At 38.5% G+C, this 22,595-nt stretch overlaps 1 protein-coding gene across 1 annotated transcript in view; it reads left to right on the plus strand.

Moving 5' to 3' along the window:
* The window catches only part of NUP210 (nucleoporin 210), a 70,620-nt gene that overhangs the window by 36,668 nt on the left and 11,357 nt on the right, over positions 1 to 22,595 (plus strand). The window contains exons 19-34 of the mRNA XM_075183118.1: positions 1,336 to 1,440; positions 3,069 to 3,170; positions 6,464 to 6,592; positions 6,957 to 7,084; positions 7,207 to 7,342; positions 7,787 to 7,849; positions 8,148 to 8,327; positions 8,597 to 8,677; positions 9,013 to 9,144; positions 11,273 to 11,431; positions 11,656 to 11,747; positions 12,043 to 12,217; positions 13,549 to 13,724; positions 15,327 to 15,547; positions 19,400 to 19,536; positions 21,139 to 21,262. Of these exons, the coding sequence (XP_075039219.1) occupies positions 1,336 to 1,440; positions 3,069 to 3,170; positions 6,464 to 6,592; positions 6,957 to 7,084; positions 7,207 to 7,342; positions 7,787 to 7,849; positions 8,148 to 8,327; positions 8,597 to 8,677; positions 9,013 to 9,144; positions 11,273 to 11,431; positions 11,656 to 11,747; positions 12,043 to 12,217; positions 13,549 to 13,724; positions 15,327 to 15,547; positions 19,400 to 19,536; positions 21,139 to 21,262 (2,140 nt within the window). The remainder of the gene's footprint in view (positions 1 to 1,335; positions 1,441 to 3,068; positions 3,171 to 6,463; positions 6,593 to 6,956; positions 7,085 to 7,206; positions 7,343 to 7,786; positions 7,850 to 8,147; positions 8,328 to 8,596; positions 8,678 to 9,012; positions 9,145 to 11,272; positions 11,432 to 11,655; positions 11,748 to 12,042; positions 12,218 to 13,548; positions 13,725 to 15,326; positions 15,548 to 19,399; positions 19,537 to 21,138; positions 21,263 to 22,595) is intronic.

Below are 22,595 nucleotides of genomic sequence, written 5' to 3' on the forward strand. Positions count from 1 at the left end.
TGGAAACTGACCATATTGACCTACATATTTTCAAAGTGTTCTCCTTTTCTTCCAGTGACTGAAATGTAAGATTAAAATTATCTCCAAACTCAAGGGGAGCAAAGACCTAAAATATGTAATAATTACCTACCCACCTGATATGTAATAAGTACCTACCCACCTGATATGTAATAAGTACCTACCCACCTGATATGTAATAAGTACCTACCCACCTGATATGTAATAAGTACCTACCCACGTGATAAAAACAAATCCGTACCTGCTGCTTTTCCATTAATGACCCTTCATGCTATTGGGGAATGTATTGAGTACCAGTAGTGAAGGTAGAGATGAAAAGAAACACCATGTCTGAATGATAAATGCCATGATTTTCACAACTGAAATAAATAATTTTATTTAGCTATATAGTACAATAAAATGAATAGAACGGCAAATGTAGTATTATTCTTAATTGAATTTTAAGATTGAGATTATTATTATTCGTAATTCATACAGTCCCTGCCTTATAGGCATTTATAATCTATTTTTCCTACCACAGGCCCAGAAACACACACATATATCAGGGGCAAATTCATCGTAATTCAGCATGTCTTTTGGGCTGTAAATTCTTTGTCCCATTTTGGCCTAGGATAAAAAGATGTAAAGACGTAATAAAATCCACTTCAGTTATGGGGAAAACAAACTTAACAGAAGGGGGTAAATCCCATAGAAAGGAACATAAGTTACCCTCTTCAATCATAGAGAACACAAGTTATGTTTTGAAGACCACTATCTGCAGCTCTTTCCCCCCAACAATGACTTTAATAGAAGGGGTAATTTTTACACAAATTTGGGGAAAGTCTTGATTGAGGAATATATTACACCGTTACATAGTTGTCAATCCAATACTGCATTATTTCACAGCCATGTAATTCCCACCAGCAGTGGAAGGGAAGCACCTCAAGCACTAGGCAACCTTCTCTTACCAGCATAATGATAATCCAGGCCTGATGGATATAGGAAATCACGGCGGGTGATCATGGAAAAGTCTTTCCATGTCACAGTCTGGACTTTAAGCACTAGTTTTTGGCTGTATGAAAATGTTTTATATTTTGTATGAAAATAAAAAACACAAGCACACTGGTAAAGCATAGAGGACAGCAGGAAGTGGTATGTACGTAGAATGAGGGATTCCTGTCTTAACTCAGGGCAAGCTTGTCCTCATACTAAATGTATGTATTACATCAAGGAAATATGTAAAAATTAAGTTCTTTATTTAAAAAAAAAAATAAAAAGTACATGTGTATTGATATCTATTAGCAGGTATGTTACATTTTATGGTCTCTCTTGTTCCAGGTCAAAGCATTGACACCAGTCTCTGCTAGTCTAGAACTTCTGCTTGTGGAGGATGTAAGAGTAAATCCTGGATCAATTTCCATTTACAATCATCCAGGTGTCACGGTGAGATTGTGTATGTCTGTGTGGTGTCATGCTAGGTGCAACAGCTGAAAAACACATTTCATAGTTTTTATGCACCTTGAAAAGAGTTAAAAACTAAATTATGGAGAAAATGAGGTGTGAAGTGTGTATAGTTATCTCTGTGTGTTTGAAATTTAACCTTAAGTAAAGCTTTTACCAAATTCTCCCAAAGTACTGCTCTTTTCTCTTGTGGTTTTACCTCCTAATCGTAAGCGGACATTGGGCCTGTCTTTATTTCAGATGTTATCATGATGTGACTTTTAACATCAAGTAAGGTAAAACTGAATTCATTTTACAAGGTGAAGAAGCTGAGCGAGATCCCACAAAACTTTCTGCTTCACCACTTGTTTTGTGCATAACAAAATCTTGATTTAGTGATTTAGGCCCCAAGCATGTGGATAATTAATGCCCTTATACACATTGATCCAATCAACACCCATAGCAAAAGACTGCTCCTTGGCAAAAACCACGATGTTGCTGTGCAAATCTCCACGCACTGACATAAAACTAGGAGCGGAAGCAGATATCACAGCAGGGTTTTGCTCCTTTTATCTTGGTAACAAAATTAATTAGTACTTTTTAACAATACGTTGCATACTTTGTTCTCTGAGGATCACATTATATGAGGCATGGAGCAAATAATTTTACATTAGTTTAAAATTAATTGAACACATTTTTCTCTCTAATTCATATCCTCCCAAGTGGGAGTTTGAAAAACATAGTCTGGGCTCTGGCATCCCCTCTGTTCCGTATGCATGACAATAGTACTTTTTGCTTCTTTTAGTTTTGTTTTTTTTGTTTATACACAGTATTGTAGAGAAGCTGTATAACAGTTAACAACTAGTGCCGTAGAGATGCTGATAAATGGATCGGTTTCGAAATATAAATCAGCCAAAAAAATTACTAAATACAATCACTTTTTTTCGGAAAATGATAATAAAAGGTAACTCCACTCAAAACTATAAATGTAGTTTTGTGTACATATGAATGAGTTAAAATAAGAAACAAAAGCTTTGCAGACATCATTCCCAGTATCCACCTGGTTCTAGAATACCTGTAACAGTCCCACACTGCACTCCTCTCTCATTTACCACTCACCATACTAAGGTAGAGGGTGGATGTTGACGCCCCTCACGTGAATTTCCCAAATTTGTAGTTTTTTGGGAGTTCTTAAGGTATGAAACACTTACCTGACGTTCAGATGTGTGATTTCTCATCAAGCTACTGCAGATTGCCGTTGTACAATAACTGTGAGTTTGGATGCATTAATACAGAATTATTTATATACATAGTTCATGTTGTTGTAACAACTCTGTCTCTGTCTCTGAACTTGCCGAATGTTAACAGGTCTTAATCTAGGAATCTCCTGTTAGCTGGCAGACAAATGCAGGGGCACCCTCTGGTATGTGCCATGGTAATCAATTGCCCCTTCTCTTGTTTATACCATTGCTGGTTATAAATTGAGAAATTTATTTATTTATTTATTTTTTCTTAATATACGCAACTGCATTCATTCATGACAAAGTGTATTGATAAACGTCTAAGATTGTTTTCTTTTGGAAAATTATCGCTTTAAATGACTTAAACTTACACTTCACCTCAAATTTCAGGCTGAATTCAGAATTATGGAGGGATCCGGATATTTTTTCATTAACAGCAGTGTTTCCAACATTGTTAATACAGCTTTTCAAGAAACAAAAGGAATTGTGACGGTAAGTGCAGAATTGTATTTGATTATTGAAATTCCTCTCTATGTACGTGTAGCCTGAGGTTGTGCATGTTTTTTCAGTAGACGACGTGATGGAATAATGTGAATTGTAATGAAGACTTGTACCAAGAAACAATTTAAAGTAATTACTTCCTTCACTGCCTTCTGGTTATGGATCAGGTATCCACATTTGTAACTCTCTATAATAAACTTGGATAAAAGAAGAAAAGAGCACTTATACTGTTAGAATGTTTACAGTTATAAAGTAAATTAAAAGACATATGGCTGCCCACATAATTGGGTGGTAAAAAAATTAAACCCTTTTTCAAAGGTAGTGCCTGTTTGTGTGCTGTGGTGTATTGCTACGTCCCAAAAAAACAAAAAGCCCTTCTGGGTAGTCTGCAAATCCACTGCAATAGATGATGGTATTAACATTATGTTCCGGTAGTCTGGGAGCCCCAGTGTTGTGTTACACAGTTCTGTCTGCACAAACTACTTTCATGTGGGACCATCTGATCAAAGCCTACTGACCTAACTCATGCATCTCTCCTATGGCTCCATGTATGTGCTAGCTGTTGGACAGAAATGCATCCAGTTTTCCTTGAAGCACAAAAAATACTCTTGGCTGCAAGTTGCATACTAAATTGCAGTGGTTCTCAAATGTGTACTCTCTCTTCACCAGCAGTACCTGTTTTGTGGATCTCCTCGGATGCACAGGTGGATATATCAGATTTTTGGGAAAGTAAATATTATACATATGCCCCTTTTTTAAGGAGCCATATCTGGGTACACGCCTAATGTTCAGCGCCGTATGGGAGTGCCACGCCTAATGTTCAGCGCCGTATGGGGGGGGCCACGCCTAATGTTCAGCGCCGTATGGGGGGGGCCACGCCTAATGTTCAGCGCCGTATGGGAGGGTCACGCCTAATGTTCAGCGCAGTATGGGGGGCCACGCCTAATGTTCAGCGCCGTATGGGGGGGCCACGCCTAATGTTCAACGTCGTATGGGGGGCCACGCCTAATGTTCAGCGCCGTATGGGGGGGCCATGCCAAATGTTCAGTGCCGTATGGGGGGCCACGCCTAATGTTCAGCGCCGTATGGGGGGGGCCACGCCTAATGTGCAGTGCCGTCACTGGTGTGATTGTTTATATATTTATATATCGAGGCTACAGGCAGAAATTTTAACAATGACACATGCCAAAGAGTTATAGCAGAACATTCCAGGATACATGGAAGAAGTAACAATATTAGATCTGTGCATCTGTCTTTTTTTTAGATTTGGGTGTGAATTGGAGGAACACTAGGAGGTGGGGGAGCCAGAGGTCACAAGTGGGGGGAGTAGGAGGGCATCGACAAGGAAAAGCTTGGGCAGCAGGGTTATTTAAGATGCTTACAGGAGAGGGAGAGTTTTGGTATTATGGACTCCAAGTGGGAATTGTGTTATACAGCAAACTGGAATGTTATTTTCTGAGGATACAACCCATATCCCATTCAACGAGACATTTCTAGCAGGAAGTGCCTGCTTCTGTCACTTTTTTTTTTTTTTTTTTTTTTTCTATTTTTAGTTTTGCATTCTTACTAATATGTATCATAAGGTTGTCTAGGTGTTTACTACCTGGCTTTGATTTTTTTATTTTTTTTTCAATAGCAAGATAGATGGTCCCACTGGTATTCGAATATTTGTGATTTGAAAAATTAAGTTGAGGACCATGTGCCAAAATTGGGCTACTTGAGGGCCCACTATATGTGCATGAAAGTGTAGAGCACCAACGTTTTTCCAATAGAGATTGGAGGCCCGGGTGACTGTTTTTGTTATGTGTTTTTGCTAAATTGTGATAACTGAATTTTTTTTAAAATCAGACTTATGGTCCCATGGAGATCTCAATGATAAATAAACCACTTAGTTTGAAATCACAATGTGCAATAATAAACTCAATAGTAATTATGTTAGTAGATACACTGACAGTGGACAGGCCTTGAAAGCAGACATTACTTAGTAGGCATAAAAGAGCCACCTAGGAGAGACCATTTAATACAGAGCGTTATTTATGTGCTCTGCTCTCTCTAAAGTACGCGTCTCTCTCCTGTGCAGACTAGAACAAGCCTGCCCGCCTAGCATGCTGAATAAAATGTTAAGGCATGAGGCACTATGTAGTAAAGTAAAATAATAACATAATAGGAATTGGTGACCTTCCATGTAGTAAATGGTTAGATGATCCCTCCCCAAGATAACTCCTTATCACCTGTTGGCAAAAACTGGACTGTATGTTAAAGCAACCCCTGTGACTCTCACTTCAGTACTCAATCAGTCCAAACCTATTCAATAGAGCAGAGCAGAAGCAATTTATTTATCTCTATTAACTATAATTGGATGTATTGTGTCCTCTTGAACTGTAATGTGAGCAGCTTATGTTGACTTGTCATATAAAGCAGTTAAGTAAAGCTGGGTACACACTACACTGTTTTCGTCCAATAATCGTCTCATCAAACAGCCGACATACGACCGCTCGTTCAAAAGTCGGGACAGTGTGTGCAGTGACACGATGGTCGAAAGTCTGTCCAAATGGACGATTATCGCCTCATTTGGTTGGTCGTACCGTTTAATATTTTCGTTCCAATCTCGTTTCCGCTGTGTAGTATGTATAAACTTCCGACCGATCCACAACAGTGAGTACAAAATTACAGTCATTGCTCAAGACAACATGGCTGTAAAAAGTCGCTAAAGGGACGTCCGTTCTTCCCTTTATCGTCCTAAACAAGGCTAGAGTGTATGCAGTCCATGGACCGAGCGATTGGACCATCGATCGCATGTAAAATCGATTGGCATAAAAAGTTGGTCGAAATTTCTGTAGTGTATATACCCAGCTTAAGTCACAGGACTTAAAGTGGTAGCTTGTTAACAATCCTTCTGAGAAATGGACAACTTGTAAATTGTAATATGTATATAATATATGTTCTGTTACTAACCTGTCCCCTTTAATTTTCTTTCCTGATCACCCTTCCCTCATATACCATTTTGCCAATTTCTCACTGTGTACCTTCTTACTGTGATGTTTGTTCCTTACGTGTAGTCTAACCTTCAAGCTGCCTGTTGTCTCCCAGCTCAGTACAGTATTGGACTAGCTCATCACTGGGTTAATCTCTATCTACAGCTATAATTGTGTTATTAAACCTACTAAATTATTGTACTTTTGTGGCTGAATTCTCTTTCTATGCAGGTAGGTTGTAATGACGTTTGGTGTTACTGTGTGTGGTTATTAGTTTTCTGCTTGGTAATGACTTCATCTCTCTCTCAGGTCTATCCGCTGCGCCCAGGGACGTTATCAATCATGGTTTATGATCTTTGTCTGGCTTTCCCAGCCCCAGCTACAGTCAGTGTTTATGTGTCTGATATTCTCCAGGTGGATGTTAGAGTGGTTGACAAGGTAATGTTTTTTATGTGCATTCATAACATGGAGCTGTGACCATGTCCTGCACTAAATTGCTGGCAGAATAAGAAGGGAAGCGGGGACGTTTCTGCAATGTCCATTTATTTTTACAAATATTGCTATAATGTGTTGGTCTAATCACACCACCTTATTACTAGCATATAATAAATACTGCATAGTGATGTGTTTACAATCTGAGTTACAAGAAATCTGGAAATACCTGGCCTTAATAACCCATTGTAAAAAGCTGGCACGAATAGTGGAGGTGCCATAGAAATGTTGCACTAATTCTAAATTTTCTTGATTTGTGTGAATCTAAAACATTTGGGGTCCCTAAATAATGTGTTCAATTGCTATACAGGTAGAAATTGGAAAGACTGTTAAAGCCTATGTGAGGGTCCTGGACTCTTCTCAAAAGCCGTTCCTTGCTAAATATTTTGCCTATATGGACTTGGAGCTGGGATCTTCTTCACAGATTGTGTCAATCAAGTGAGTATGTTTTCTAGATATTTTAATAAAGCCCATTGTAATATATTTTGATGTACTACATGTGAAAACAGAATATAGAATTCCCTTGTCTTTTCAAGAGCTAATGGGATTTCATCTTGCAGAGCCCTCAATGAGAAGGTTGATGAGTTCACTGCTGTCTTTACTGTCCATGGTCTCGCCATAGGACAAACAAGTCTCACTGCATCTGCCATTGACAAAGCTGGTAACAAACTAGATTCTTCACCAAGATCACTGGAGGTAACTAGGGTAGTGCACCCATTGATATTTTAGGTCTTGCCATTATTGAAAATGAGATCAGTCAAGTCTTGGAATTTTGAAACGCAGTTAGTTTATTCAAGCATTGGCACAACTGACGTGATCTCCCTTCTTTGTATGCTGTGCATTAACTTTTAGTTGCTCAAGTTTCCCCTACTCCATCTTAGTTGAGTGCCTAGATAGTACAATGGAAATTGATTTTCTCTTTGTATAATACAGTACACTTATTTTAAATGTCTTAACTTCTGTCAATGTAGTGAAACATTTTTAAATATGAATTTCAAGAGTGTGCAAAGAAGAATCACTACAAGTAGGAACACATGAATAAGATGGCAGCTCTTGCGATATCTGTGAGGTTGTTCAGCCAGTGCAACGTACCTGTGCTTTATTTTGGCTTATGCCCTTTGTCTTTCTACTGTGTCACAGGTATTCCCTCCATTCCGGCTTTTGCCCCGACGGATTACACTCATCATTGGTGCCACAATGCAGGTAAATATTTTGGGGGTGGTAATGTCGAGGGTTTAGATAGGTGGGTGACTTCCTGCCATTCCTACTGTGATTTCAATGGTGGTGATCACTGGCCCAACTATGGCTACAGCAATCTGTAGTCATGAGTATACTTGAAGAAATTTACAGTAAGCTGTGTCAGTCACGGAAACATACGTGTAGATTGAGGGAAGCTTCTGATATTATTTTGTAGTAATATAATGTTACATTTAATAGTATAATATTGCATGTAGTAACATGATGTGACTGCGTCTTAGTTGTAAATTCCTCTGTTTTCTAGATCACATCAGAGGGGGGCCCTCAGCCTCAGTCCAACATCATTTTCTCCATCACAGATGGCAATGTTGCATCTGTAGGCAGTAATGGATTGGTAAGAGGGTCGATGGTTGGCAATGGGACGGTAACTGGAGTCATTCAAGCTGTAGATACCGAATCTGGAAAAGTGGTGATTGTGTCGGAGGTAAATCATTTTCAAATACAGAATATTACTAGGTGGGTATTGGGTGAATCTTTCATTATATTAAGGTCCCATGGTGACTAGGAGATTTTGTGGATAATTAGGTGGGTCAAGCATATAAAATAAAGGGAATACTCAGATGATAGATGTACAATCAGTATACATATCTTGTTGGAATACCACTGCTACTTACGTTGTGTTGTCTGGAAAATAAATGTATAAATCTTTACCCAGGATTTGCCGGTATTTATTAATTTCTCTTGTTATTTCAGGATAAAGTAGAGGTTGAAGTAATACAGCTGAAAGGTGTTCGGATTCATGCACCTGTCACCAGAATGAAAGGTGGCACACAGGTGAGTCCACTAGAGCAGCACAGTACTAGGCTATGTGCCAATAACTGCCGTATCGGCACACGTGCCCACAGGTCTAACAGCAGATCAACTGACTGGGCAAAATCAGACATGGTGGTTTGATCCTGTAAGTCTCTCTTGAAAGTCACTGTTTTAAATATCCCATGGTGCCCCTAATTAATAGTTTGTTCCTATGTTTACCCATTTGCGAATGTACTATTGTGTACCCTTTAGAGAGTAGTAGAATTTCCCCTTGTCTGTTAGAGATATTATACATGAGGAAATGTGCAAATATATTGTGTTATGGTTGTATAGAATAATGTGTTATTTCACAACAGATGCCAGTTTATGTAATGGGAATCTCCAGTAACCAAGCACCATTCTCGTTTGGCAATGCTGTTCCTGGCCTCATTTTCCAATGGTCTGTGGTGAAGCGGGATTTCATAGAGGTGAAGAGCCGGCATGATGAGGTGAGATGGACAAAGTGTATGTGTATATCTTCAAAACCCGGGGAAAGTACTTCAGCAGGATATAGTGCTCTCCTATAGGCAGTAGGTTTGCTTGGCCCTCCCAATTCTCTAGACCAAATGTGATGAAGCTGTGACCCTTGAAGCCCATGCGTGTGGCCCGAGCTGCGTAACCGGAAAATGAAGGAACGGGTGAGCGCATGCGCCAGCTTTGCCTCATCACAGACCAGCTTAACCCTTAGCTAACACGGCTCAACTTTCTCACATAACTAACATTGTGCAGTCTCGCAGAACGCCTGAGTTTGCTTTTTTTCCCGCAAAAGATATGCACATAGAAATTAGGATCTTTATTTTAAAACGTTATGACTCGTGATTGCAGACTTTGAAAATAGATTTCCAGATTTTAGAAAATACCAACCGCATTTCAGTACATTCGCTACTCCATTCTCAGTTGACATCAACACGTTGCCTGCAAACTTGCAAATGGAATTTATAGAGTTGCAATCAGATATGCAACTAAAAGAAAAATGTATTCGAATGTCTTTATTGGACTTTTATAAGATGTACCTGCCTAAATAAAAATATGCGTTATTTCACAAACATGCCCTGTTCATGACGTCTCTTTTGGGGAGTACGTAGATTTGCGAGCAACTTTTTTCCTGTATGGAGCATACAAAAAGTAAAGATATTGCAAAAATTTCAGGGGAGCATCTTGAAAATACTCTTCACATTGCTACAACCTCTATCAAACCAGATATAGATGCACTGGTATCAAAAGAGCACACTCAAGTGTTCACATTAAAATGGCATGTTCTTATTTTTATGTTTAAAAAAATCAATTTTTTTTATTTTTATACTCATTATTTTTTTATTATACTGTACTTCTTTACATTATTAAATTTTATTATTATAGTCATTGGTAAAATGGGTTACATTGTAGTCCTAAATAAATATTCAATTCTATATCCTCATCACCATTTATTTATATAGCGCTACTGATTCAGCAGCGCTGTGCAGAGAACTTGCTCACATCAGTCCCTGCCCCATTGGAGCTTACAGTCTAAATTCCCTAACACACACACCAGACAGATATATGCGGCCCAGAAGAGCTTAAAGGTTGGACAGCCATGCTCTAGGCCAGTGATGGGCAAAGTTTTTTCAGGAACGGGCCAAATAAAAAAGAAAAACTTTAGGCGGGCCAATATAATTTATTAAAAAACTAAAATATCGAAATCTATAATACAAATTTTTTGAATGGGACGGGAGGGTGTTATATAGAAGTGTTACCTCTATAAGTGCAGCGATCGTACAGACACAGCACTTATTTCAGCAGGTTGTTGCAGATCCGTCTTCCTAGTGAGCCACTAACTGACAACACAGCAGCCAATCAAAATCTGCATTAGTATATGGCCCAGCCCATCTCTTCTCACATGACTTTCAGCCATTAGGGGGCGGGCAGGTGTTTGAGTGATTGACATACGAAATGTCCTTTTAGGAAGGAGGATGAAGTGTAATGGAGGAAATAGCTGGGAAGGCATAAAAATTAAGGTTCTGACATACAGGGTCGGCCCTAATAATTTTATGCATATTTTAATGAATTTTTTTTTTTTAAATATTGGCGGGCCGGATAGAACCTCTAAGTGGGCCGGATCTGGCCCGCGGGCCGTAGTTTGCCCATCACTGCTCTAGGCAAAGCACCTACATACCCTGTTGTTGAGCTGTAGGTGTGGACACACACACATACACATACACACACACACACACATACACACACACACACATACATACATACACACACACACACACACACACACACACACACACACGACAATCTTACCTCTAATCTATAGTGTGTTTTTATTGGTTATGGAGATGACGTCTATGTAAAGAATAGACTGTTCCACAGAAAACAAATGAAAGTGAGACACTCACCAGCTCCAAATCTTCAAGCAGTTGCTTTTTAATTAGAATCGGGCAAAAATGGGCATTTTTTTTGTACTGCAATATTTAGTTTGCATTCACAATTTTATCATTTTTCATTTTACAATGGTTTATAGTTTTAATGTCTAGGGTCTAGTCTGTTATGTGCGCTGTTATAGTGTAATTTGTTTTGTTCTGACTTATCATGCAGGCATCTGTTGAGCTTCCTGAACAATACAACTTTGCTATGAATGTTTATGCCAAAACGAAAGGGAGAACTGGGCTCAAAGTGACCGTTCGGGTGACTGACCCTATGGCAGATCAGTTCTCTGGCCAGGCACATGAACTATCAGATGAGATTCAGATCCAGGTAACTTATCCAAAAATACATAATTTTAATATAGACCACCTTCCACACATGCAATAATGAATTGTATGAACATATATACAAAATGATCATGTGACTAAGGCTTGTTCATTGTTAGACTGTTAGGATTTCCCTATATAATAATATTTGTTTATTAACTGTACATCTAAAGAATGTTAAATAATTTTTCCAGTATACTAATATTAAACTGCGAATTTATGTGCCAGGTATTTGATCGGTTACATTTAATAAACCCGAATATGGAAGCTGAGCAGATATTAATGTCTCCAAACTCCAACCTGAGGCTTCAAACTAACAGGTAACACAACTAAAATGTTTGTTGTACTTAGGGACGCGAGACATCTCGCATGGATTTTTTTTTTGGGCCAAAATCTCGCTCCGTTTTGCTTGCGTGCCATAGAGGTGTCAGCAAAAATGAGCGTTCATTTTTACGGTGCTACCGGTAACAAATGCCAATTGAATCTGCCCCTTTGATTCCAACCATATTCAACAAGCATTACATGATCTTACCACCCCCACATAATGGCTGTATATTTTTTTCCTAGGTAGACATAGTACCGCGATTATTGCACATTTATGTTTTCCGGTTACAGGGATCGAACAGCAACGGTTAGTTACCGGATACTGAATAGCCCCAACAAGTTGTCTATTGTTCAGGTGGATGATAGTGGACTGCTGACATCAGGCTCTCTCACTGGAGTTTCCACCATGGAAATTAACTCGCAGGAACCTTTTGGGATCAATCAGACCATTATTGTGTCTGTAAAGGTAAATTAATTTAATCAGGGAAGATCCTTTTACTTATCCTGTAGTACAGGAAAGCATGCCATGAATATTGACCTCTGAAACACCACTAAAGACCTGCAAACAAATTATGTCACAGCATTTTGTTTTCCAATAATTACAATGGAAATATTTTTTGTTTTATATTAACGTCCTACTAAAACTACAAACTGGTTAATTGTGGTTTAATTTTTCTTTAAACCAGATGTCACTAACTTGTAATCGTCATGTTACAGATGGTAAATTATGGCTGGCTCTTCTATAGTAGACATAAGTTACATCAGCCGTGGTGCAGATAATGCAGTGTTAGGAGTTTAATCAAACAAGTGCACAGTTGCAATTTTGTGTAAAGGTTGAAAAGTGACATAAGTTATAGCTAAAATTGTATTAGTTTCCTGGCTTGCGGTAAAAGCTGATGCAGAGACCGTTATTTATAGCTGGGCTGTAGCTGTGATTGATTTACTAAGGAACAATAGAGCTGGAGCAGAACCAGCTCTGAGAGTTTCTTAAAAGCTCATAGCGGTACAAATTTGGATTAAAGATGTGTCACGGCCAATGTCGGCTGTCCCCTTGATGTGTTATGCCGTGTACGGGACCTCCTAGTGGGGCAGATAGTTCTAGTGGAGGTAGATGGTTCTTTTGCAGGGAAAGTTAGCCAGAAAGGAACTATTTTTTGGTGTTTATATAAATTACAAGAAGTACAATTAGATTATTTACACTGTTAAAAGTTTTTGATTGCAGTCTCTCACAATCACAATGACTGTTGTTGTTTTTGATAGAAAAAGCAATGTGTGCATGGAGTTGAATTCACTATTTTAATGCTATAGTGAATTGGGCTAGTAGTAACGTTATTACAGAGGTTATTGAAACACTGGCACAATAAGCCCAACTATAAAGGATTTAACTACAACCTAGAAATTTTGGGTGGAGACATGCAAGTCCCTTCCTATTTGCCAATATTGACCAAACAAGCATTCAGATCTGCCATTTCCTCACATGGATACAGCCAGAGATACAAAGACAAACGTCCAACTTGCAGATTGTATTGTGTTAGAATTTATTAGTCAGAGATGTGGATCAGTGGTTTTTGCTGCATAGAACTTGGAGATTGCTTGAAGAGTGCATGAATGGGGACATGGTGAGTTAGAAGAAATCTAAGAGCAGTCCAGCATAAATGAGGCAGTAATTAAGGATCCCATTTCTTATGGTTAACTTTAATCCTTCATTGTCTGTCTGTGTGGGATAATGCTAGTTGTAAATTTGTGAGCATTGTGTCATTAGCAACTGATGTGAAGTAACTGTCTTGTTTTACACAGGTATCGCCAATATCTTATATGAGCATTGTAACCAGCCCTGTCCTTCATGCGGGAAGTGGTCATCCACTGGTCGCCATTCCACTGGGAGTAACGCTGCATTTCTCAGCTCGTTTCCATGACAACACTGGCGAGATTTTCCATGCACAAAATTCTGTTCTCAACTTTGCAATTAACAGGTCGGGGTATTTTCTGTATATGTTCTGGTTGGTATAGTCTGATTATAGAGTAAGCTAAACCCATCACAATTATTGTGGATCTCTCACATTTGATTATAGAGCATTAGATGTGTTTCACACTTTAATATTAATTATTGTCTCCTCTCTGTATTTTTTTTTTTTTTTTTTTTAAGATTTAGTCATCTCTTGGTTTTCCATTGAGCTTATATTGTATATAGAGCCATTACAGTAATTAAAACCTCAGTGGAGAAGTATGTAAAAAAAAAAAAAAATTTAAAGGATAGCTCCACTCAAAACAGAAAATTTAGCTTTGGGTGGAGTTCCATAAATTAAACCTTAATCCATTAGATTACTCACCTGGAGTCTGGCATTCCATCTGGTCCTATTGCAGTGGCAATGCTCATCTTCCTCTGGCTGATCACACTGCTTGTTTGGATGATGCCTCCTCAGCTGGAGCATGAAGAGCATTGTTGCATAATCAGGCAAATACCAGACTCCAGGTGAGTAGTTAAGTAGTAATATTTTTGACTAAAGCGTAATGTAAGCATATTCACTCTAAACTCATTTTAAATAAAGTCAATGCAGTACTGTTTCTAGCCACATGATGGCAGTGTTGCAGTATGTATGTGTAAGTATATATATCTTATGTATATACTGTGTGTGTGTAATATATGTATGTGGATATTATATATTTTACATACACAGGGGGGTATTCAATTGTTAGCAAGTTTTTTTTGTTTTTTTCCCCCGCCGTGTATAAAAAAATATCCTCTCCGGGTTTTTTTTACGTCAATAGCGACGGTTTTGAGTTAGCACAGCGGGAAAACTCGTGCAATTCAATTGGAAAAGTGGGAACGCTGCACCCGCACATTAAAAATTGTGTTTGCAAGATTTTAGGGGAGTGAAGGGGAGTTTTAACACGGTCATGTATAACACAAAAAAAAGGTTTTGCATACATTTCCATAAATTATATTGCATTATACATTCATATAATATCTACATTACAGTACTTTCTTTAGCATATTTTTGAATTGAACTATATTTTACCATACAATCATCTATACCATGTCAAAACACATTACTACATTCATATTTGTACCAAAAACATACATAAATATAATTAATTAGTGATTTTATTTTTTTATGTTTATTTTATTTCATTTTTTCCCCCCAAGAAAATGAACTTTAAACAAGTTTAGGCATTAGTGATAAACATACGTTTAACTTTTTTTTTCCCCCACATAATTACATGATTTCACAGAGGTTTTTTATTTTTAACACACCCCAAGGAGGTGCGAGATAAAACAGCATATTTTCCTGTTTTAACCGCCGCGTTAAAAAACAATTGAGTAGCTTTTAACGCGGCTGCCTCTCGCACACCCTATACTTTCAATAGACCTTCACTGGAGCGCGAGAGGACCGTTTAAAAATGGAATTGAATTGCGGATAAAGTTAACCCGCTCGAAAATGATAAAAAACAGCATTAAAATGACTTAACGCAGTAAAAAAATAACTCTCTGACAATTGAATACTCCCCATGCATATTGATATGTTTCGAAATGTCAATATTTTTTTTTATTTATTTATTCTGGTTTGTTTCAGGGATGATTTTGTACAGATTGGAAAGGGGGCCACAAATGACAGTTTCATTATTCGCACAGTCAATGTTGGTTTCACAATATTTAGCGTGTGGGACATTGAGAATCCTGGAATCTCAGATTATGTTCCCCTGCCTATAAAACACAGCATATACCCAAGTGTAAAGGAAGAAGCAGTGGTTGGTGATGTTATTTGCTTTGCGTGTACAATAAATAATCAGGAAGGTAAGAAATTTGAGTCTAGTTTTTGAGGGGTTTTTTTTGTTGTTTTTGTTTTTGATTTTTTTTACATTTAAATAAACTAATCTTCTAAATATTGTAATTCTTCATTTTTTTAAAAAAATATGTACATTAATTACACAAAGGGTCTTTGTTTTTTGCAAATCAAGTTGCTTGCCAATCTTTTATAATTGGATACATTCTGCTAGAGTGTATCTAACTACCTGTAAGCTGAAGGTTTTAATGCATGCCTGTTACCACCGCCAAGTCATCAGCAATATTTGGTTCCCAAGTGTGAAATGTGAGTGTCCTGTCCCAGGAAAACAAAAATCACTCTTCCTTGTGTTATAAAACAAGTTAGAAAAGCAGAGTATGAAGCTATAAGGATAAAGCAATAGACAGATAGATATAGATATGTCAGCTACTTTCTGCTGTCATAGTAACCTGACAAAAATCACAGTGCACCTGCTGGAAGTCCTGATGTTCTCTTTGCAGTTGCTTCAGATTCCCATAATAATGATAGCTTTGGAATATCCCGCAGATGAACAGCATAATCAAAGCTTTCTCCCTCCGTAGCAAAACAAATCTATATTCTCCCCTTTCCAAGTGTAGCTTTGACGTGCATGTAGTTCTTTGAAGATCCTTTACTTATCCTGTAGTACAGGAAAGCATGCCATGAATATTGACCTCTGAAACACCACTAAAGACCTGCAAACAAATTGTGTCACAGCTGTCTAAATTGAAGCTTGGCATATAGAATAAAATGGCATTTGCCCTTTTTAGAATTGTTATTAAAGACGTTTGCAAGACCGATTCACATAACACTGTCCACAACATATGTACGTTTTTACTTTTATATAATTTGTATTTCTTAAAATGCAGGTTTAAGGATAGTTCACCTGTTAAATATAATTATAATTCGAGCTGTCAATCAAGCTTGCTGTACCATTTATGATCATTCTGGATTGCCAGAATTGGTCCAATGGGTTCCCTATACAAGTCTAATGCTAAATACTTTTGTTGTCTTTGGAATTTCAACATTTAAAGTCCTTATGCTATTGGTTTACCCAACCTGCTATTTTCGAATTGATGCTATACAAGGTCTATAGGTGTTAATGTTATATGTATCTGTTGAGTTTATTAATATTGTACAGGCCACTATATATCATTTGTATTTCTTTCTTTTAACCAACTTGTATTGATATGTGTCTCTTGTATTCAGTTACTGTTGCTTCACCCACCAGTCATGTCCATCCTCACCTCCCGCTCTCATTCCTACCTTCACACCCTTCCCCACACACAATTACGTATATTAATATGGATAAATCTGCTTTACTGCAGCTTCAACTCTACATACCCGAAAGACACAATCTCATGAAATCTCACTTTTTGTTTGGTTCTTGGCTTCTCTTGCACCTTCAGAACTATAAATTCACATTTTATTCAGCACCTTCTGCTTTCTACAGCTGCATAGACTATCTTTCTCAGCAACTCTGCCTCCTTTTCACAGCGTTCAGAACTACCCAATTACCTGGTCCTGCTTGAGACTATTTTATAGTCCAATTAAAAGCTTGTTATTAACATAAGAGAAACGTCTTATTGGCATACATTCAACATTTAGAAACCAGTGTTGGATTCAATAGCCACATCCTCTAACAATATAATTCTTAATTTAAATGGTTATATATTTATTGATTGACTGGTATCTCTCTCCTAAAAAACTAAGCAAACTGTTTGGTTCATCCGTGCTCTACTTTCACAGCTGAAACCACATAGGTGATATCTTAGATTAGTATGTCATCATCAGCAGCAGCTATTTATATAGCGCCACTAATTCCGCAGCGCTGTACAGAGAACTCACTCACATCAGTCCCTAGCAGCCATTAACCTACCAGTTTGTTTTAGGAGTGTGGGAGGGAACTGAAGCACCCAGAGGAAAAGAAACCCACGCAAACACGGGGATAACATACAAACTCCACACAGATAAGGCCATGTTCGGGAATTGAACTCATGACACCAGTGCTGTAAGGCAGAAGTGCTAACCACTAAGCCACCGTGACATGTCTTTATGTACATCAGATAAACAACGTTACTAGAGTCTGCATTACTATAATGCCCTCTATGATGTAAATTACTAAAAGTCGGTGGATCCGTATTTTAAAACTCTACATGCGTCACTGTCACACTTTTCTGGGTGTATTGCTATGCCTACTTCTTGCTGGTATTATCTTTATTCTTCCTGTTCTTCTCTTTTTTTTTTTTTTTTTTTCCCCTCTCTCTCCTCCTCCTTTTATCCATACTACTTTTACTGCTGTAGTATGATGGTTTGTTGTATTCCTACTTCCATAAACATCTTTGTTTAAAAAGAAAAAAAATATGAATGTCAGATTTTTGCAATATTGATTAAAGAACAATGAGTAGAAGCACAGAGCAGACAAAATCAGCAAATACAGTCATGGCTAGAAGTTTTGAGAATGACAAGTATTGTTTTTTCTTTTTGAAGACCTCTGCAATTCGCTCTGGCATGCTGTGAATCCACTTCTGGGCCACATACTGACTGATGGCTGCTCATTCTTGCCTAATCAATGCTTGGAATTTCAGAATTTGTGGATTTTTGTTTGTCCACCCGCCTCTTTAGGATTGACTGGGAATTTCCTGGCCATGGACCCAAAATTTTGATGTATTGATCTCCGAGCCACTTAGTTATCACTTTTGCCTTAAGGCAAGGTGCTCCATCATGCTGGAAAAGGCATTGTTCATCACCACCAAACTGTTCTTGGATGGTTGGGAGAAGTTGCTCTTGGAGGATGTTTTGGTACCATTCTTTATTCATGGCTGTGTTCTTAGGCAAAATTGTGACTGAGCTCACTCCCTTGGCTGAGAAGCAACCTCACACATGAATGGTCTCGGGATCTTTTACTGTTGGCATGGCACAGGACTGATGGTAGTGCTCCTCTTTCCTTCTCCGGACAAGCGTTTTTCCAGACAAATTGAAAGTGGTTTATCAGAGAAAATTATTTTACACCAGTCCTCAGCAGTCCATTCCTTGTACCTTTTGCAGAATATCAGTCTGTCCCTGATGGTTTTTCCTGAAGAGAAAAGGCTTCTTTGATGGCTTTTTTTGCCATCCTCCGAAAGTCTTCGTCTCACTGTGCGTGTAGATGCACTCACACCTACCTGCTGCCACTCCTGAGCATGCTCTGCACTGGTGTTGCCCCGATCCCTCAGCTGAATCAACGGTCCTGGCGCTTGCTGGACGTTCTTGGGCGCCCTGAAGCCTTCTTCACAACTATTGAACCTTTCTCCTTGAAGTTCTTGGTGATCCGATAAATGGTCGATGTAGGTGCAATCTTACTAGCAGCAATATTCTTGCCTATGAAGCCTTTTTTGTGCAAAGCAATGATGACTGCACGTGTTTCCTTGCAGTTAACCATGATTAACAGAGGAAGAACAATGATTTCAACCATCACCCTCCATTTAAAGCTTCCAGTCTGTTATTCTAACTCAATCAGCATAACAGAGTGATCTCCAGCCTTGTCCTCGTCAACACTTTCACCTGTGTTAACGAGAGAATCACTGACCTGATGTCAGCTGGTCCTTTTGTTGCAGGGCTGAAATGCAGTGGAAATATTGTTTTTGGGATATAATTCATTGTCATGGCTAGAGGGACTTAAATTAATTAATTGCAATTCATCTGATCACTCTTCATGACATTCTGGAGTATTTGCAAATTGCCAGACTTTGTGAAAAATATTTGTGTCATTCTCAAAACTTTTGCCATGACTGTACTGTACTTTTTTTTTATTTAAGTTGTATATACCAGCAGCAGTAAATAACAGGCACTTTATATATTGACAGGTTTGGCTGGAACGTGGAGTTCTTCCTCTAGCTCCGTTCTTCAGATTGATCCTAGGACAGGTGCTGCTTTAGCAAAAGACGCTGGACTTGTTACTGTGTATTATGAAACTCCTGGACTCTTGAAGGCATACAGAGAGGTAATAAGACACCAATTAACTTACCATGAAGCATCTAGACAACATTTAAAAGCTCACGCTTTATATGCATTTATTGTAAGTTTGGTTTTTGTGTCCAGTAGTTGGGATCATTTATACCTAAGCCATGCTTTTTGTCAAAGATATTTCACTTGCTATGTGCTGGCTGACTTAATTGTATGAAATAAACACTTCTTAAATAAAATCAATAAGTTTAAAATTAGTTCTATTACACCAGTGCCACATAGCTTGCATAATTTTTTCTAAAGCGTCTTATTCTTCAGAGTCCATTCGCCCAATTGTACATAGGGCTCCCGGGTGTGGTATAAATAAATGGCACCACCAATGCCGACAGAGTGTACCACTATAAAAGAACCCTAAAAACAATATTAGCGGCAAGATGACCATATGGACTTACCATATAGCAGGCACTTATGTCCGACAGGTTTAATGATGTACAAATGGAAAATACGACTGCAATCCATATCTACATAAGGAAATTACATCATTTCTAATAGACACAGTGCAAATGGCGCTTTTAAAGCGGCATTGGTCTGCCTCACTGCCTGTATACCACCATTTGCACTGTGTCTATTAGAAATGATGTAATTTCCTTATGTAGATATGGATTGCAGTCGTATTTTCCATTTGTACATCATTAAACCTGTCGGACATAAGTGCCTGCTATATGGTAAGTCCATATTGTCGTCTTGCCGCTATTATTGTTTTTGGGGTTATTTCGTAGTTCTAAACTCTGTTGGCATTGGTGGTGCCCATGACACCACTACCACCGGGGCTGCAATTGTAGAGTTACCACCTCTTACTAGCAACCTGGAGAATAGTGTGATCTAGGGTTAGTGAGCAGTAGGTATTCTTAATGTTTTAGTAGTCGTCAGGCTGTCTATTAAACTGTTGTTCTGGAATGTAGCTTTAGTATTTGATAGCTACTTGTTCACATACTCTGTGTACCAGGTGTTAGCTGGCGATTTGTAGCTGCTTGTATCTCTACATGTCAAACCTCAGAATAACCAAAGAACACTCAATAGTTAGCGCAGCAACCTTTCAAATATCCCTTTATAAAAATAAACTTTGACTATTTCTTACCTGCAGGTTTCCACAGTGGATAATCGCAGTGAGACATAACCCTTAAGGGCATATTTACTAAGCTGCGCGTTTGAAAAAGTGGGGATGTTGCCTATAGCAACCAATCAGATTCTAGCTTTCATTTATTTAGTACTTTCTACAAAATGACAGCTAGAATCTGATTGGTTGCTATAGGCAACATCCCCACTTTTTCAAACCCGCAGCTTAGTAAATCTAGCCCTTAGTGTGTGTGGCCAGTGGAAATATCACTAAATATACATGTATGTTTAATGTCAAGAATCTGCTGTTTATCATAAACTGTTGTTTATCAGGCAAAGCGCATGATATTTTTAGACTTTTATTTAAAATGTTGTTATATTCACTGCTGGTATAATTTCTGCATGGTGTATATTACTATATGTACATTATAATAAATGTGTGCACGTTACGTGATGTTTATGCTATTATACAGCATTATATTTCTATATCTAATATGCAAGTCTAATTTCTTGTCTATTTCAGGTGCAAATACGATCTCCACACAGAACTCGAGCTGTGGATGCAAATGGAGAGAAAATCAATTTGCAAGCTGCAAGCACGCATAAATTTGTTGTTGAAATTGGGGGAAATGGCAACAATTTGAAAGGTAAGTATAACAAATGTTTCACAGAGTTTTCTGGCTGAATTGGCTATTTTAGCAGGCAGCACTAACAACATAACAATTACTTTTGTCTGTCAAAACCCGCTGTTTTTAGTCAAAGGATTTCACTTTGTGCTATATGTGCTTTGCTAGATTTATTTGTTTTCATTAACTACTTTAATTTTCTGTGCAGTATATGGCCGTGATTTATTCAGCCCTTTAACTTAAGGGCTCGTGCACACTTTTAATTTGTTAATAAATGCATTAATAATAGGATGAAATAAGAGTCACACTGGTTACACTCAGGGCCGGTGCTAGGGTCCATGGCGCCCTAGGCATTTTTACAAAATTGGCGCCCTAGGCATTTTTACAAAATCGGCGCCCCCCACCGCGCAAAAATCGGCGCCCTCCTCCCCCCTCACCCCGTCTTTCCTTACCTTGTCTCACCACCGCCGCCTCTCTGCTCCGTCTCCTCCCCTTCACTCACTGACACTAGTGAGTGGAGGGGAGGAGATGGAGCAGAGAGGAGGCGGTGGTGAGCAATAGCCTCTCCCCCCCCCTCCCCATGCATCTGAATGCTGTGCAGCGGCCGTGACAGGTATGGTCAGTGGTCACCGCACAGTTTTAAAGTCATTTACCATTCTGTGGCGCCCTCCAGAGCCCGGCGCCCTAGGCAAGTGCCTAACCTTGCCTAATGGGAGCGCCGGGCCTGGTTACACTATTGCATTTTAAAAAAAGGAATGCTGCGTTTAAAATTTTGAAGTGCACCTCTTTCTCATGAATTGTACCAGTAGAATAGGTTGTATTGGTTAATGTGCAAAGTATGAAAAGCACATGGTGTATCCATACATCGTCATGCTTGTTGTATCCATTTTATATCTCATATCTTTACCAAGCTCTTAAGGTAATTACGCACTCATTTTTATTTCTTTGCACTGTGTTTATGGGAACAAATTATTAAAGAGCTACATTTTAGACGTCTGTATTACATTTGTTTTTAACAATAGTTAGTAGGTAATCATGTCTCATTTAAAAAAAAAATAATAAAAGAATGTAAAACTTAATTTTGTAAGAGAGGGTGCCAATATTGTTCCATTAATATTTGTGATCAAAGTACTAAACAACTACAATGTTTAAAGTAGACACTGTACCTCTCCAGCAGTTCTTGAACCTTTAAATCAGAATGCTTTCTGAGCAGCTGGTGAGTTAGGTTAACATCCACATGTTAACCTAACTTGTGGAGACCCAAACAGAACAGGCAGCTGCCTCAAGAAACACCCTTCTCCCGTCAGACACGCAATCACACACACTGACTGTGACTGGATCACTTATAAGTAAC

This window comes from Mixophyes fleayi, chromosome 8 (assembly GCF_038048845.1).
Source record: "Mixophyes fleayi isolate aMixFle1 chromosome 8, aMixFle1.hap1, whole genome shotgun sequence".
NCBI lineage: Eukaryota > Metazoa > Chordata > Amphibia > Anura > Limnodynastidae > Mixophyes > Mixophyes fleayi.